We start from the raw sequence: 15,070 nt of genomic DNA, 5'->3' as shown, positions 1-15,070 counted from the left end.
CTCTCCCTCTGCCGTTCCCCCTGCTCATACTCCCTCTCTCTCTCTCTCTCTCAAATAAATAAATAAAATCTTTAAAAATGCATACATTTATGTAGAAAGGTGTTCATGATTTAAGTGAAAAAGGTAGTTAAAAAGATTCAACTTCTGTAGATTAAAAATAGACCAATTACATGCATAGAGAAAACCAGAAGATATGCCCACCTGGTAGTAGTTATTTCTGGATGGTGGGGTTATTTGCATGTTTTATTTATTTTTTTAAATTTTATTATGTTATGTTAGTCACCATACAATACATCATTGGTTTTTGATATGGTCATCCACGATCCATTGTTTTCGTATAACACCCAGTGCTCCATGCAGTACGTGCCCTCCTTAATACCCATCACTGGGCTAACCAATCGCCCCTCCCCCCTCCCCTCTAAAACCCTGTTTGTTTCTCAGAGTCCATAGTCTCTCATGGTTCATCTCTCCCTCCAATTACCGCTCCCCATTTTTCCCTTCCTTCTCCTAATGTCCTCCATGCTATTCCTTGTGTTCCACAAATAAGTGAAACCATATGATAATTGACTTTTATTTGCATGTTTTAAAATGTTATTTTATTGTTTTGTAGTTAAAAGAATGCTTTAGAACTAAAAAGCTAGTTTGTTCTAATTTCAAGAACCACGTGATAGTGAATGAGAATTTCTGCTTCCCAGCTGCCTTAAAATCTTTACTTGTGGTTCTTCTGAGCATTGATTTAACAGACTTTTAAAGAATTACTTAGACTTTCCAATAATGAATTTTGTTTTGTGCCTAGCAGACAGTTAGTTCTAGGTGCAGGTAATATCTGTTATCAATGAGCTTAGTAGCTTTGACAAATAAGGAAATAAGCTATTTTTGGTAAGATACAGAGAAATCTTAATGACTTCCATAAAAATGTGGAATTTTTTAAAAAGACAATCTGATATAGGATATTGCCTTTTTGTTTATTTTGCACAGAGAAAAGAAAATGTGGTCACGTTTCTGTTCACTTCTTCGTTAAGGTGCAGAATTTAGGTCTGGAGTATTATTATTTTCCTGCCCCTTTCTTTTCCCACTCTGCCACCATGTGCAGGTCACACACACACACACACACACACACACACACATACACGTGCGCGCGCGCACACGTTTCTCTTTCCTATTTTGTTCAGCGTTGTGCTTCTGTTTGTTTAGGGGACAGTATGGCAGGCCGAGTTCCCTCTAGTGGACAAAATCACTTTTTCAGCTGCTGTGAGTGCCTGCTGAAGCCAGCAAAGCCAGGTCTTTACTGCAGGTCTCAGACCTTTCAAGAACAGTATATTCATAGGTAGGAATTTAGCTTGCTGCTCTTGAGAGACCGTATCCACAAATTTGCACGTGTTTACCCGAAATAAATTAATATCTTGGAACTGGACGAAGTACATTTGTTGATGATTTAAGCCCGGAAGGAAGCATCCTTCAATGAGAGTCCCATGCTTTGTTATTGAAAAGTACTTGAATGTAACACACAAAGTGAAGTGAAGTCTTAGGGGGACCACTGCACTGTTAAAGTTAGGTTTTTAGCTTCTGTAAGATCTAAAAATTGTCTTTAACTTAATTGTTTTAGGACTTCTCCGCTTGCTAAGTTTTTCCAAGTATTACATTTCAATTTTCGTGTGTCAGTGTTTTACTATTTCCCTTTCAAAAGGTTATTAGTAGCTGATCCCCTGGTAGCTCTTTAAATATTTTTCCTTTTAGTTTTTAAATATAATTTGTCTGTTTCCTTGCCTTTCTATGAAGATACCTCATCTCGTCCTTTGTGTCCTAGGCATTTTTTGGCCAGGCACTGCTGGCCTAGTGGGTAGAAGTTGGGGTGCTGCCAGATACCCTCCATAGGACAGTTCCCACAACGAATAGCTACGCAGTCCAAAATGTCAGTAGTGCCAAGGTGGAGAAGCCCTGCTCTAAAATTACCAACTTCAGCCTTGACCATAGTTCCAGAACAGCAGCGTCCAGAGGATGGCTGCGCTTGGTGAAGTCAAACAACGTGTCAGACTCTCCAGGCAGCACTGGCCTCCTGGGGTTGGTGCAGAGCCCACCTGCCTCTCACCCAGTCACTGCCGGACTCCGCTTGGGGAGGACTTTCTCTCCCTCGCGCTAAGCTCAAGTTGTTTTATGGTATGAAATTCGAAAGACTTCGTCCTAGAGGAAGCCCGATGTCCACACATCCATCTTGTATTGGCCTCCTCTCCCAAGCCATCCTGCTCAAGGATGACTGTTGCTATTTCCAAAGCTGTCATCTTTTTAACCTCTTCTGGGCTGTCAGTCTGTCCATGGTAACCTGTTCTGGTGCTGAAGGTTTTCTTAAATCTGACCTAAATTCTGCTGCTGTGGTTCAGCTTCAGTGTTCATTTCTTTACCAGAAAGTTTGTACAGTTACTCTTTGCATGCTTGAGGTATTTTTCTGGGTGGCTTCCTCACTGTGCTTGCCTATAATATTACGCCTTTTAATATTTTTAATATTTAGCCATTTTTACAACTCTAACCTAAACCTCCTTTGAGTTAGAAAATGGAGGCTTGAGCCAGATACAGTTGTGACCAGCACTGTGTTTATTTTATTTAGTTAGTTAATTTTATTGTATTAAATAATTCATTTATTTTTGAAGATTTTATTGATTTATTTGAGAGAGAGAGGAGTGAGAGAGAAAGAGCACAAGCGGGGTGGAGGGGCAGGGGATGAGAGAGAAGCAGGCTCTCTACTGAGCAGGGAGCCCAAAGCGGGGCTCAATCCCAGGACCCTGGGATCATTACCTGAGCTGAAGGCAGTCATTAACTGACTGAGCCACCCACGTGCCCCCAGCACTGCATTTATAATGCTCTTAACACGTGTTCTCATTTTTGTTCACAACTCACGGGCCCTAACCTCTGGTCCTTTTTCTCCTATATTCCCAGTCCTTTCCCATCATATATTTATATGCTTTACTCATCCCCTACTCCTGCCATCCCTAAGTATATTATCTGTTACTTGTCCATGTTTTGTTTGTTCTATTCTTATGTGCTTCTGATTTGTTTAATATTATTCTGGACTTTTAATTCTCACCTTGGAGGTGTTTCTCTGCTCCTTTGGAATTATTTGTTTGTTCACTGTACATGCTTTAGAATGCTTCATCCAAGTTGGTGACAGAGATGCCCAGAATCAACCACTTTAGGTCAGTCCTCAACCATCACCTCAGAGTCCAAGTAAATCCCTTATGAGGCTGACGGTAAATCATTAATACTCTTGCTTTGAACTTGATCTCCTTACAGGTCTCACATACTTTTTAATAGTTGAATGAGAGAGTGTTGATGTTCGATAGAACTTTCCACAATAATGGAAATTTTCTCTATTTTGTGAGAGCCACTGGGACATGTAGCTATTGAACAATTGCAGTGTGGCTTCTGTGACTGAGGAGCTAAAGTTTACATTAATTTAATTAATTTAGTTTAAAATTTAAGTAGCCTCATGTGGCTAGTCACTACCTATTGGACAGCACAGATCTTTCGCATTGCTACCCAAAATGTGGTTCCCCAGACCAGTGGCATTGTCATCACCTGGAGTTTGCTGAAAGGGCAGACTCAAGCCCATCTAGCTCTTCTGAGTCAGAGTTCATTTTAACAAGATTCTGAGGTGATTTCCATGTGCACTCAAGTTTGAGAGGCACCGATACTTGGCTGTATATTGGAGCCACGTGGGAATTTTAAAAAATATGGCCACTTGGGTCCCACCCTCAGTGATTCTGATTTCATTGGTATTAGATGTGGCCTGGGTGTTGGGTTTTTAAAAAGACATCCCCCAAGTGATTCTAATTGCTCAGCTAAGACTTGTGATTCTCAAGCTTCGTGTGTATTCACATCATCTGGGAATTTGGTAAAAATATGGAGGCCCAGGCTTGTTTCTTGCATCTCTGTTGTCTCTACTCACTCTCCAGTGATTGTGATACACACATTTTGGGTTTGAAAATCCCTAATCTTAAAGATAGTTCCCCACTTTGTTGCCATTTGTCACGTTAGCTAGAATGAAACGCCTTGCTGACCTGAAAGCAAACAGGTCTCCTCGCCCTTTTAGTCATACGACTAAATGAATGATGCATGAAAACTTGTTCTTCACAAAGTCTGCCACTCTTGGTATTTGCACCATGTTTCCTGCTTGTGATTTTTTTTTTTAACTAATTGGTAAATTTCTGGCCTTTAAGATAAGTTTTTCCTCCCCCTTTCTATAGATAGAAGTCTCATTCACATTTTGGTTTTCAGAACTGCTAAGAACTCTGCTAATGACGGCTGGTAGCTTCATGATCAGTTTGCCAGTTCCTTAAGGTGGGAGTTGGAAAGCCTATGGAGCAGAATGTTCTATAAAATGGAAGCGTCTGAGAGTCCAGAAAAGCCCCGCCCTGCTCCCCAGCATAGCCCCATGGCCAGTCAGATGCTGCATGTCAGCTGAGGGAGGTTGGCATGGAGGGATGATTTAAAGGTGTCCAGTACATTCAGATCCTGGCTCTCCAGACATGAGGCTACAGGGTCAGGGGTGTTGTATTTGGCACGATTCTATCTTGGGAGTTGGGAAAGAGAATGGATAGCTAGGTGACTCTTTTTCTTTTCTTTTTTTTTTTAAATGTGCTGTTAAGTTTTATATCAACTAAAACCTTTTGTTTTTGTGATACAGAAAATGCCAGTGTGGCCAGCCTTTGTCAGGACATGAATTTATTAGCTATTTGTTTCCAGGACATACGCTATGAATTGATGAAGGTTTGGAAAATATGTTAGGAACAAACTCATTTTCTCAGTGAAAATTAATTGCTATTACAAATATGACACAGTACTGTCTGCCTTCTCTGCTGATCAACTTCCACTTCAATCCTCATGTTTCCTGCAGTAAAATCAGAGGTGCAGATTGAAGGGAGTGTGTATTTTTTTTTTTTTTTTTTAACCTGTGAAGACTTCAGAGCTCCAGTAGCGAGTCAGCAGTGTTTTCTATTGCTATCCCTGCGAGATAATGGAAGGTCTGAAATCAAAAGCCATCAGATATTATGTGGAAAAGCAATAATAAGCTTGTGCCCTGGAGGAGATGAGCTAGAGTCTGTGCGGTTTCTCTGTCAGCAGTAGATAAGAAAGAATGAGATCAAAGAGTCCAAGGGAAGAAGGCTGCCTGAGCACCAGGGCAGAGATTTGCAGCTTGTTCTCTTAAACGGAGGCTTGTCCGAATTGGAAGCCTGTGATCCCGGCTGAGTTGTGGGGAAAGAGCTCAATAACCAGGACTTTCCTGGGGCACCCCTTCCTGATGAACTTCAGAGGACCTTGGATAAATAGGGGCTCCCTTGGTTTGACCTCAGACAAGAATGTAACTTCTGGGCAACCTGATGCCCTGCTTGGAGGTTTCCCTCAGTGGTGGACCTGGAGATTCTCCAAAAGCCTACAGGCTGGGATGCATTTTTGTGATATGAGTTAGCAGTGCTGAGGTTTGCCACAACTGAGGTGAGCGTGATAGAAGTCCACTTTTCTTTTGTTCTCCTAGCCATGGAGGCAGACTCCATTAGAAGCTTTTTTTAAAAAATTAACATATAATGTATTATTTGTTTCAGGGGTACAGGTCTGTGATTCATCAGTCTTAACACAATTCACAGCGCTCACCGTAGCACATACCCTCTCCAATGTCTATCACCCAGCCACCCCATCCCTCCCACCCTCCTCCACTCCAGCAACCCTCAGTTTGTTTCCTGAGATGAAGAGTCTCTTATGGTTTGTCTCCCTCTCTGGTTTCCTCTTGTTTCATTTTTCCCTCCCCTCCCCTATGATCCTCTGCCTTGTTTCTCAAATTCCACATATCAGTGAGATCATATAATGATTGTCTTTCTCTGATTGACTTATTTCACTTAGCGTAACACCCTCTGGTTCCATCCACGTCACTGCAAAATGGCAAGATTTCATTTTTTTGATGGCTGCATAATATTCCATGGTATATATATACCACATCTTCTTTATCCATTCATCTGTTAATGGATATCTAGGCTCTTTCCATAGTTTGGCTATTGTGGACATTGCTGCTATAAACATTGGGGTGCACGTGCCCCTTTGGATCCCTACATTTGTATCTTTGGGATAAATACCCAGTAGTGCAATTGTAGAAGCTTCTTTCTTGGTGGTAGTAGGAATAAAAGTCAGAAACCCCCGGGGCTTAGGTGACAACAGGAGTAAGAAGACATCTCTTGAAATATCCTGGGTAGGCCTAGGTGGTGGCTGCAGCCCAGAGTGGTTAGCGTGGACAGAGGTTGGACACCATCACAACTGAGACAAAACTCAATTTAGGGACCTCAGAGGCAAGGAGAAGGGGCTGGGTCCACAGATCCAGCATGGCGAACTGAGGGGAAAGTATGGGAAAGATTCTGTCAAGAGGCATGAGACTGGGCGCCTGGGTGGCTCAGTTGGTTAAGCGACTGCCTTCAGCTCAGGTCATGATCCCAGGGTCCTGGGATCAAGTCCCACATCGGGCTCCCGGCTCAGAGGGGAGCCTGCTTCTCCCTCTGACCCTCTCCTGTCTCATGCTGTTTCTCTCTCGCTCGCTCTCTAATAAATAAATAAATAAAATCTTTAAAAAAAAAAAAAGGCATGAGACTTACTCCCAATTCTAGGAAAAGCTGTTGGTCTCTGCCCGGGCTTCTCCTTGCTTCACAGCTAGGCGGGTCCTTAAATGCGAAACTCAGAAAGAAGGGCATTCAAAATAGCAGGGTAGAGACGCCCTTCTCAGAGGTTATATTCAACATATGTTCAGTAGTTGGGAGGAGAGGTTTTTTTTTTTTTTTCTCTTTTGAGGGCAAGTCATGGACTCTGGTGGAATTTGATGTTTGGAAGTGAATGCTCTCTGACTTTGGTTTTCCCTTTGGCTGTGTACCTAGCGTGTGTCAGTTCCTGGAGCTGTGTCAAAGTCCAGAAGGTGGCTTTGGAGGGGGCCCTGGCCAGTACCCACATCTTGCACCCACGTATGCGGCAGTCAGTGCGCTCTGCATCATTGGTACCGAGGAGGCCTATGACGTCATTAACAGGTACAGCCAAAGCAGCAGTACCGGACAGCCAGAGGCCCCCGCCTGCTGACACTGCCCTGACCATTGCTGTCTCCTGCCTCCCACCTGTTTGTTTCTCAGAGAGAAGCTTCTTCAGTATTTGTACTCGCTGAAGCAACCCGATGGCTCTTTCCTCATGCATGTTGGAGGTGAGGTGGATGTGAGGTGAGTAGGGTTTTTCTCAGGCTGCCCCATCAGTAGATTCTAGAGCTTATCTGCCATTGGAGATGCCAAACCCAAGGAACAACATGGAAAACCTGCTGCTTTGTCTCACAGAATGACACGTAGAATGACGTGTCAGGGACACAGTTCATAATCATGGCAAACATGAGGCAGACGTCCTCAGGTGTCACTGTCCCTTGACTTCTTCTTTGTAAATGTCAAAATATAAGTAAGGAACAAAATCAAATGCTTTGAAGAATCAAAAACTTATCTGGTTGGTAGAAAATGACATACCATAACATAAAATAACTGTATAGTGTAACATAATCTTTCATCTCTCTGGGATAGGAAGGGAGAAGGAAGCCCAGCAGGGACCTAGTAAATATTTTCTGAATGAATTTGATGAAATCGTGAGAATGTCTATCACCTGCATGAGAGTCGCTTTGGGAGGTACAAAAACCCTTGGGGGCCAGTAGAGTGCAGGGAAATAGAAATTTCAATAACTGATTAGAACCGGTTGGCTCAAAATTATTATTTCACTCTAGAATGATCTAATGTACCTAGCAAGTAGCTCACTCATCTGGCAGGAGATTACTGAAGCATATGGGGAATTCACTGACTAAGCCATTTCTCAAAGGTGTTGGATCATTGAAATTCTATGATAAATTCTTATTATTTAGTCAGAGAAATATGTTTTCTCGAGCTTTCTATAGCAAAGCCATCTTATTACCTTGTTTGTAAATGTGTTTAGCTTCCACACAAGTTGATTAATTTTCTGGCTTAACCATTGGTTTGAAAGTAAAGGGGGAGAAAAAAACCATGTAACGTGTCTATTCAAACCAAAAACCTGTTCTCCACTGGAAAACTGGTTTCTTAATAACACTTCCGACCCCAAACGTGTGTTTTTTTTTCCTCATGTTAAACAATTCTGACACCAACTAACCAGATTTAGCTCAGATTTCACAGGTTAAGGGCTCAGTCCCACAAGATCACCCCCACTTCAGATGCTTCCCCATGTTACCCACACTTCTGTCTGACTTGGCTACAAATCAGAGGTTCCCATGACCCCTCTTCAGGTTCAACAATTTGCTAGGAGGGCTCACAGAACTCAGGGAAACACTTTACTTACTGGTTGATTACAAAGGATATTATAAAGGATATAAATGGACAGCCAGATGAAGAGGTATATAGGGCGAGGTCTGGAAAGGTCTAGAGGGCAGGAACTTCTGTCCCTGTGAAGCTGGGGTATGATGCCCTCCAGGCAGTCACATGGATGCATTCACCAACCTGGAAGCTCCTCAAATCCCGTCATTTAGGGTTTTTATGGAAGTTATCTTGTGTAGGCATGATTGATGAAATTGTTGGCCATTGCTGATTAACTTGATCTGCAGCCCCTCTCCTCAGGGGAGTGGGGCTGAGAGTTCCAACCCTCCAGTTCCTTTGGCAAGCAGCCCACCCTCCAGGAGTCACCTCATTCGCATAACGCAGGTGTGCTTCACCAGGGCCTGTTCTGAATAACTAGAGACTCTCCTGTCACCCCTGTCAAGCAGGAAATTCCAAGGGTTTTAGGAGCGCTGTACCAGGAATCTGGGAGAAGGCCAAATATATATTTTTATTATATCATACTATCCCAGTATCTGGTGTTAAAACATAAAATGAGGCATATTTAAAAAAATATAAGAGTTTGAGCAAAAATCTAGTCAAACTGGCAGCGTCTAACCCAGGAGATAGAAAGGTGCTCCAAGGAGCTACACAAAATGAGAGACTTTTATAGGCAGAAGGGACTAGGAACAAGGAAGTTATACTAGGCAAACAAGTGGGTAGTTATTGCGAGGTTACTTTCCTTTAGGGGACAGCAGGGTTCTATCAGGCAGATGACCTATCCAGTGCTGATCAGGTGCTTCCTGATTAACTGGTTTAAGACTTCATTTCCGGAGAGCTGAAACTATTACTAAGTTGCAGTTTGGTGAGGTGGGGGCTTAGCATAAGTGACTCCATTTGGGGCCTGTTGTTTTGTGTTTAACCCTGTAAATGCCAACAAAGCCAATATAACTAATGAAGAAAAGCAGTATTGTGTTGACTCTTCTTAAGGAAAAAGTTAAACATTTTTTCCCCCTCACAGACACTAGATTTTCATTTCTCTTCTACAGATAGTCCAACTGAATATGCACAATCTCAAAATTTAGCTTTTTAAAACTTCTGACATTGAGGCAAAGGCAGGTTCCTTTGGCATTGTATCACATACCTTTTTCAGATGTGAATATTCTCTGGCTTATTAGTTCCAGCATGAGTTTTTTCTGTGTTCTTATTTATATCTGCTAGACAAATGGTAGTAAACTTCGCCAGTAAAATCGATCCGTTCCACCCAAGAGCCCTGCAGCCTTATCTCACCTGTACTCACCTGTATCTCACCTGTAAGCTCCTCTGGTAATGTGCTCCCTTTCAGCCATGCTTCTCATTTGCATAGGGTCACAACGCCTCCTTGCTTTGCCTGGTTTCTAGTATCCTAGTTCCATCATTTCTTGCTTGGTATTTAATTGTCCTTTGCCAGAAAGTGTCAGCCAGGAGTCCAGAGTGCTTATTGAGTGGGTTTGACCAGGAGAGAAGCAGCAGTGACAGGCGGGGTGTGTGTGGGGGGTGCCTTTGGGCATCTGGAGGCTAGCAGGTCTCATTCTGGGTTAGACAGAGTGGCCTCTTGATCTTTCCTGTCTCTCACGATTCCTGATAGTTTCTGGGATGAGCTTATTCAGGGGTTTATGGCACAGGTGATCAGACCGCAGTGAACTCCTAGCAAGCGCCATCCTTTCTCAGTTCTCAAGAAAGGAGGTTATTTATTACTGACCTCCTAATCTAGGTTATAGAATCTGGAGCATTCTGTGAGGGTAGGGGGGAGACAGAGACCCAGCATTGGCAGAAGTTGAGGTGACAGGGCATAGAGTGTGTTCAAGAAAGCAGTTTCGTGTTGCTGAAGTATAGAGGGCCTCATGGGCAGTAGAAGTGAAGCTGGAAGAACAGGCTGGGACCAGACTGAGGGATCCTGAAATCTTAAGAAGTGGGAGTTTAAGAGCAGTGGGAAGCCACGGACCAGTTTTAAGTAGGGAATGACGTGATTTGATCTGTATTTTATTAGAACTTCTCCTAGTTGCAGTGAATAGATTGTGGTGTTTTAGTCAAAGTCCTCTGACTTCAGGGCCGGAGGGAGGAAGACCAGGCAGGAGCTGGATCCAGGTAATGGTGACTTGGATTTGGGGTACAGCAGAGAGGATGGAGAGTAGTGAACAAATCTGAGAGATGTGATGAGCAGATAGAAGGAGAGAGGAAGAAACTGCATGAAAAAGATGCGTTTTGTTCCCCCGCTGTGAGATCTAGGACTAGTGGCTTCTGGCCTCAGCTCTCAGTTCTTCCATTTGTGAGAGGCAAACTACGTGGTTGGCCGCCTCCCTACCTCAGAAGTTACGTTAAGGTTCAAGAGCAAATACTGGGGAACCCCTCTGAGAGGCTCAAAATCTGAAAGAAATGAGATCAGACCTCTGAGGTTAGCTTATGGTCAGTGATACTGTTTGGCACGCAGGACTCTCGCATGCTTCTGATGCCTGCTGGAGTAACTCGGCGTCTGCCGTGCCGCGGCCAGCGCGAGCAGGCTGATAAAAAGGCTGCTGTAGCAAAACAACGCTCGCAGCTTCCGCAGAGATTTTTTTGGAATACCTCCTAAGTTTGGCTTCGTAATTACGTCCATATTGAACGACATGGAAACTAGGCCCTCCTCTTTCCTCCCTTTTATATTCCTCAGGAGCCCTTAGAAAAAGGATATGTAAGCAGAATTAGAACAAACAGTTTTTGTCTTCATCGTAAAATGGAGCTGAGATGCTGGATATTTGAAAAGGGTGTAGAAGGAAAGAAAACACAGTTTGTAGATATATTCTGTAATAGAGGGAGAAGCTGAAATAAAATGTGTCCTGAGAAGAATTAGGGCTGGCAGGATGGAATGGCAAGAATTATTCCAAATCAAGTAGGATAACATTAAAAAAAAAAAAGTTCTCTTTCTTTTTCATTTAAAAGTGTGTGTGTGTGTGTGTGTGTGTGTGTGTGTGTGTGTACATATACTGGTGGGGTGCTGGAAATCAAAGCTCTTTTCTCTCTAAAGGCCTAAGGAAAGTGTCTAAGTGGACTCATCGATTCCTGTTCCTCTGTTCTGGACTAAGCAGCCATTAGGGTCTAGTGCCCTGCTTTGGAGTGTCTGTTGCAGAAAAAAATATATAGTTAACCTTTAATGTGTCCATGTATAAACAGAAATCCTGGATCTAAAACATTACTGACGTCGAATGAATGAGCGTATCAGAAATAGCCGAATGACACCGCAGAAGTTTGGGAACCATGATAGGTCTTTGAAAGAAGAGCTAAATTCACTTTGGACATGAACTGATATGGCTGTTATTTCCTCTGATGTAGATTTGACCATGTGGAGGTAGGGAGACTAGAATGTCATGTCCTTTCACTGAAGTCACGCTGTGAGCAACTCTATCCAAATAGAATGTCAAACCTCTCAGTCGGAGACCCAGGAGGACTGACCGAGTGCCAAGAGGGGATTACAGCTTACCAGGCAGAGAGCAGTCTGCCTGAGTTCAGTGAACCTTATTTTAGCCCTTCCTTAAAGTTTAACGCTACCCCCCTCTGTTTCTGTCCTTCCAGAAGTGCATACTGTGCCGCCTCCGTGGCTTCTCTGACCAACATCATCACTCCAGACCTCTTTGAGGGCACTGCCGAATGGATAGCAAGGTGAGAGCTGCCGGGATTTGTCCTGGCCTCTTGGAAAGCAGGTGGTTAAGATTCTGAAAATAAGGAAAATGAAAAAGGAGTGGAAGGGAATATAAAAATTACAAGAGATGGATTGGGGTTGTAGCGTCGTGCATTTCAAAAATACTTCAAAAGATTTCTTTTTTTCCCAAACTTTCTTCAATGTTGTATTATTGTGTAGATTGGCCAGGATCAAAACCTTGCTCAAACAGTACTTGTTGGCATCTAAATGTAATTTAACCAGTTTGGAGAGCAACTTGGTAATACCTTAAAGATGCCTTTGCTAATGACTCAATAACCCCACACCTACAGAAGCTCACACACCTGCATGAAAGAGACAAACATATGACTTGTTTGTAATGGCAAAAACCCAGAAACAGGTTAAATGTTCATAAGCACAAGAGGGAGAAGCAAGTCGTGGTATAGTCACATTGCGGTATAAAATAGCAGTTAAAATGAACGAACCAGAGCTGTATGTGTCAAGATGGATAAATCTCAAAAACAACACTGAGTTAAAATAAAGGGTGTTAAAACATGCAGATTAGCACATTTACTTAAAATTTGAAAACACGCACAATAATTCTGTATTGTTTATAGAAAGAATCACATGTGGCGATATAAAAACATGCATGGGAAGAATAAGCACCAAATTCAGGATGGTGGTAACTTCTCAGGGAGAGCAGAGAAAATGAAATCAGGAGATGTCTATCCATCTCCACAGGAGACTTCAGCTGTATCTGTAATGGTTCATTTCTTTAAAATAAAAGAAAGACCTGAAGTGCATATGACTCAGTTAAAGCTAGGTGTTACATACATGTACGTTCTATGTATTATTTGCTATACTTTCCTAGATGCTTCAAGTATCTCGTGATTTAAAAAAAAGAAAAGGAAAGGTATAGTAGATACCTTTGTACTATTACGGAATGATATCCAAGCTTTATTACTTTGTTTTTTACATTTTTATTCTTACCAAAGTAGTACCTATTACTGTGAAAATATAATTTACAGGTAAATCAGATGGTAAACTATGATCATATTTACTTTCCTATATAATTTTTATTTCCCTGGAATTAATCATCACCTCTTTTTTAAAATGTATACATCATGAATTTATTCCCAAATTTTCTGCCAGAGCTATAAAATCACTCTCAATACAGTCAAACACTTTAAGTAATGTATCAGTTCTCGTGTGTGTGTGTGTGTGTGTGTGTGTGTGTGTGTATTTTGAGTTCTCCTTCCTGGAGCCCTCTGCCCTCCCGCTTCTGTCTGGACAGATTGCTCTCAGCATGCTGCACAGCAGGCATCCAGAAGCTTCCTTTCAGCATGAAATTCACTTCACTTCTCTCCTTTGTTGAAGCCTCTGCCCTCCTTTTTCTTGGCTTACTTACATGTTTTAATGAAGCACATACTCCAGTAGATCCCAAAAGAGAGCACTTAGGAGGTGAATTTTTAAGATTGTGCATAATAGTTATTCTAGTCTCACACTTGACTGAGATTTTATTTGGTTAGAGATTTCTAAATTGGAAACTGTATAAACTGTATTCCTTCGGAATTTTTTAGCATTCCTCCATTATCTTTTGGCTTCCAGTGTCATTGTGGAAAAGGCTAACAATAATAACAACCAACATTTACTGAAGACCTGGCATGTAATACTCACTGGTAAGGTAGCTATAGTTTAGAGATCGAGAGTATAGGCTTTTGAGCTAACCTGCCTGGGTTTGGATCTTTATTATACTTTCTCTGTCTCAGTTAAGAATTCCCATCTTTTTATTCATTACAAGTGTATTTTTTTCCCATCTTCCTGAGGTAAATATATAGTTATAAAATCTGCTTTAAAATTCTTGTGTGGTAATTTCGACATGTGGGTATCTTGGAGTTGGCATGCCACATTTTCCTGATTCTGCATATGTCAAGTAATTTTTGGATTGTATCTTAGACATGGTGGTGTTATATTGTAGAGATTGGATTCTGTTAGATTGCTCTAAAGAGTGTTGATGGCTTTGTTTTAGCAGCAACTCGGTTAGACCCAAAGTGCGGATTGTCGTACGTGCTCTGGGCATCAGTTCAGCAATTTGATCAGTTCTTGGGTCACAGGCTGCTTTCAGTTTGCCTAGTGCATGTGTGCTCCGGAGTCAGGTAGAAACGTCAGTGACGTTTAAACACGGAATTTGGAGTTTGCCTTCTCTGGCTCTCCTCTTTCTGGTATTCCTCGTCCATTTCTGTCAGCCTGGTTCTTCTTACCAGAAAAATGGTGGGCTCTCTATTCATTTCGGCTGCCCTCCACTGACTTCCACCACTGGCTGACTGCAGCCATCCTCAGGGCTAGCTGGGAAGAAAAAAAATAGGGTGGGGGAGGGAGGAGCCTGCCTGCCTGCTGTTGTCTGCTCCAACCATTAAACCCCACCAGAACCTGCCTGCCTCTTTTCAGTCTACTAAGACCTCGGGAAAAGTTGTTTCTGTGTATTTTGTCCAGAGTGCGTAGCTAGTATTTGCAGGAGGATTGGTTTGTTAGGCACTTACTAGACACGGAACTCTGACTACCTGGGTTTGAATCCCAGTTTTGTCACTTTTAGTAGCTTTGGACAAGTTATTTCTCTTCTCCATGCCATAGTTTCCTTGGATGTCAAATGGTGGGATATTGAATTTGATGTTAAGCTGAAATGCAAGGAATTTTTTTTTAAAGATTCTATTTATTTGAGAGAGAGAGAGAGAGTATGAGAAGGGGAGGGTCAGAGGGAGAAGCAGACCCCCCGCTGAGCAGGGAGCCCAATGCGGGACTCGATCCCGGGACTTCAGGATCATGCCCTGAGCCGAAGGCAGTTGCTTAACCAACTAAGCCACCCAGGCGCCCTGAAATGCAAGGAATTTAAGTGGCCAAAACCTGTTATGGTAACCACTGCCTCCCAGTGCCATTGTGTGTGTGTGTGTGTGTGTGTGTTTAAGATTTTATTTATTTGATGGGGAAAGAGAGCGTGCACAAGCAGGGGGAGCGACAGGCAGAGGGAGAGGGAGAAGCAGGCTCCCCATTGAGCAGGGAACCCAAT

The 15,070-nt window shown here is 42.6% G+C and overlaps 1 protein-coding gene across 1 annotated transcript in view; it reads left to right on the top strand.

Moving 5' to 3' along the window:
* Positions 1-15,070, top strand: part of LOC110590549 (protein farnesyltransferase subunit beta) — a 63,886-nt gene that overhangs the window by 29,664 nt on the left and 19,152 nt on the right. The window contains exons 5-7 of the mRNA XM_021701368.1: positions 6,906-7,052; positions 7,152-7,235; positions 11,922-12,008. Of these exons, the coding sequence (XP_021557043.1) occupies positions 6,906-7,052; positions 7,152-7,235; positions 11,922-12,008 (318 nt within the window). The remainder of the gene's footprint in view (positions 1-6,905; positions 7,053-7,151; positions 7,236-11,921; positions 12,009-15,070) is intronic.

The sequence above is a fragment of the Neomonachus schauinslandi genome, chromosome 9 (genome assembly GCF_002201575.2).
Source record: "Neomonachus schauinslandi chromosome 9, ASM220157v2, whole genome shotgun sequence".
In the NCBI taxonomy this organism is placed as follows: Eukaryota; Metazoa; Chordata; class Mammalia; order Carnivora; family Phocidae; genus Neomonachus; species Neomonachus schauinslandi.
This window is presented reverse-complemented; position numbering and strand designations above follow the sequence as displayed.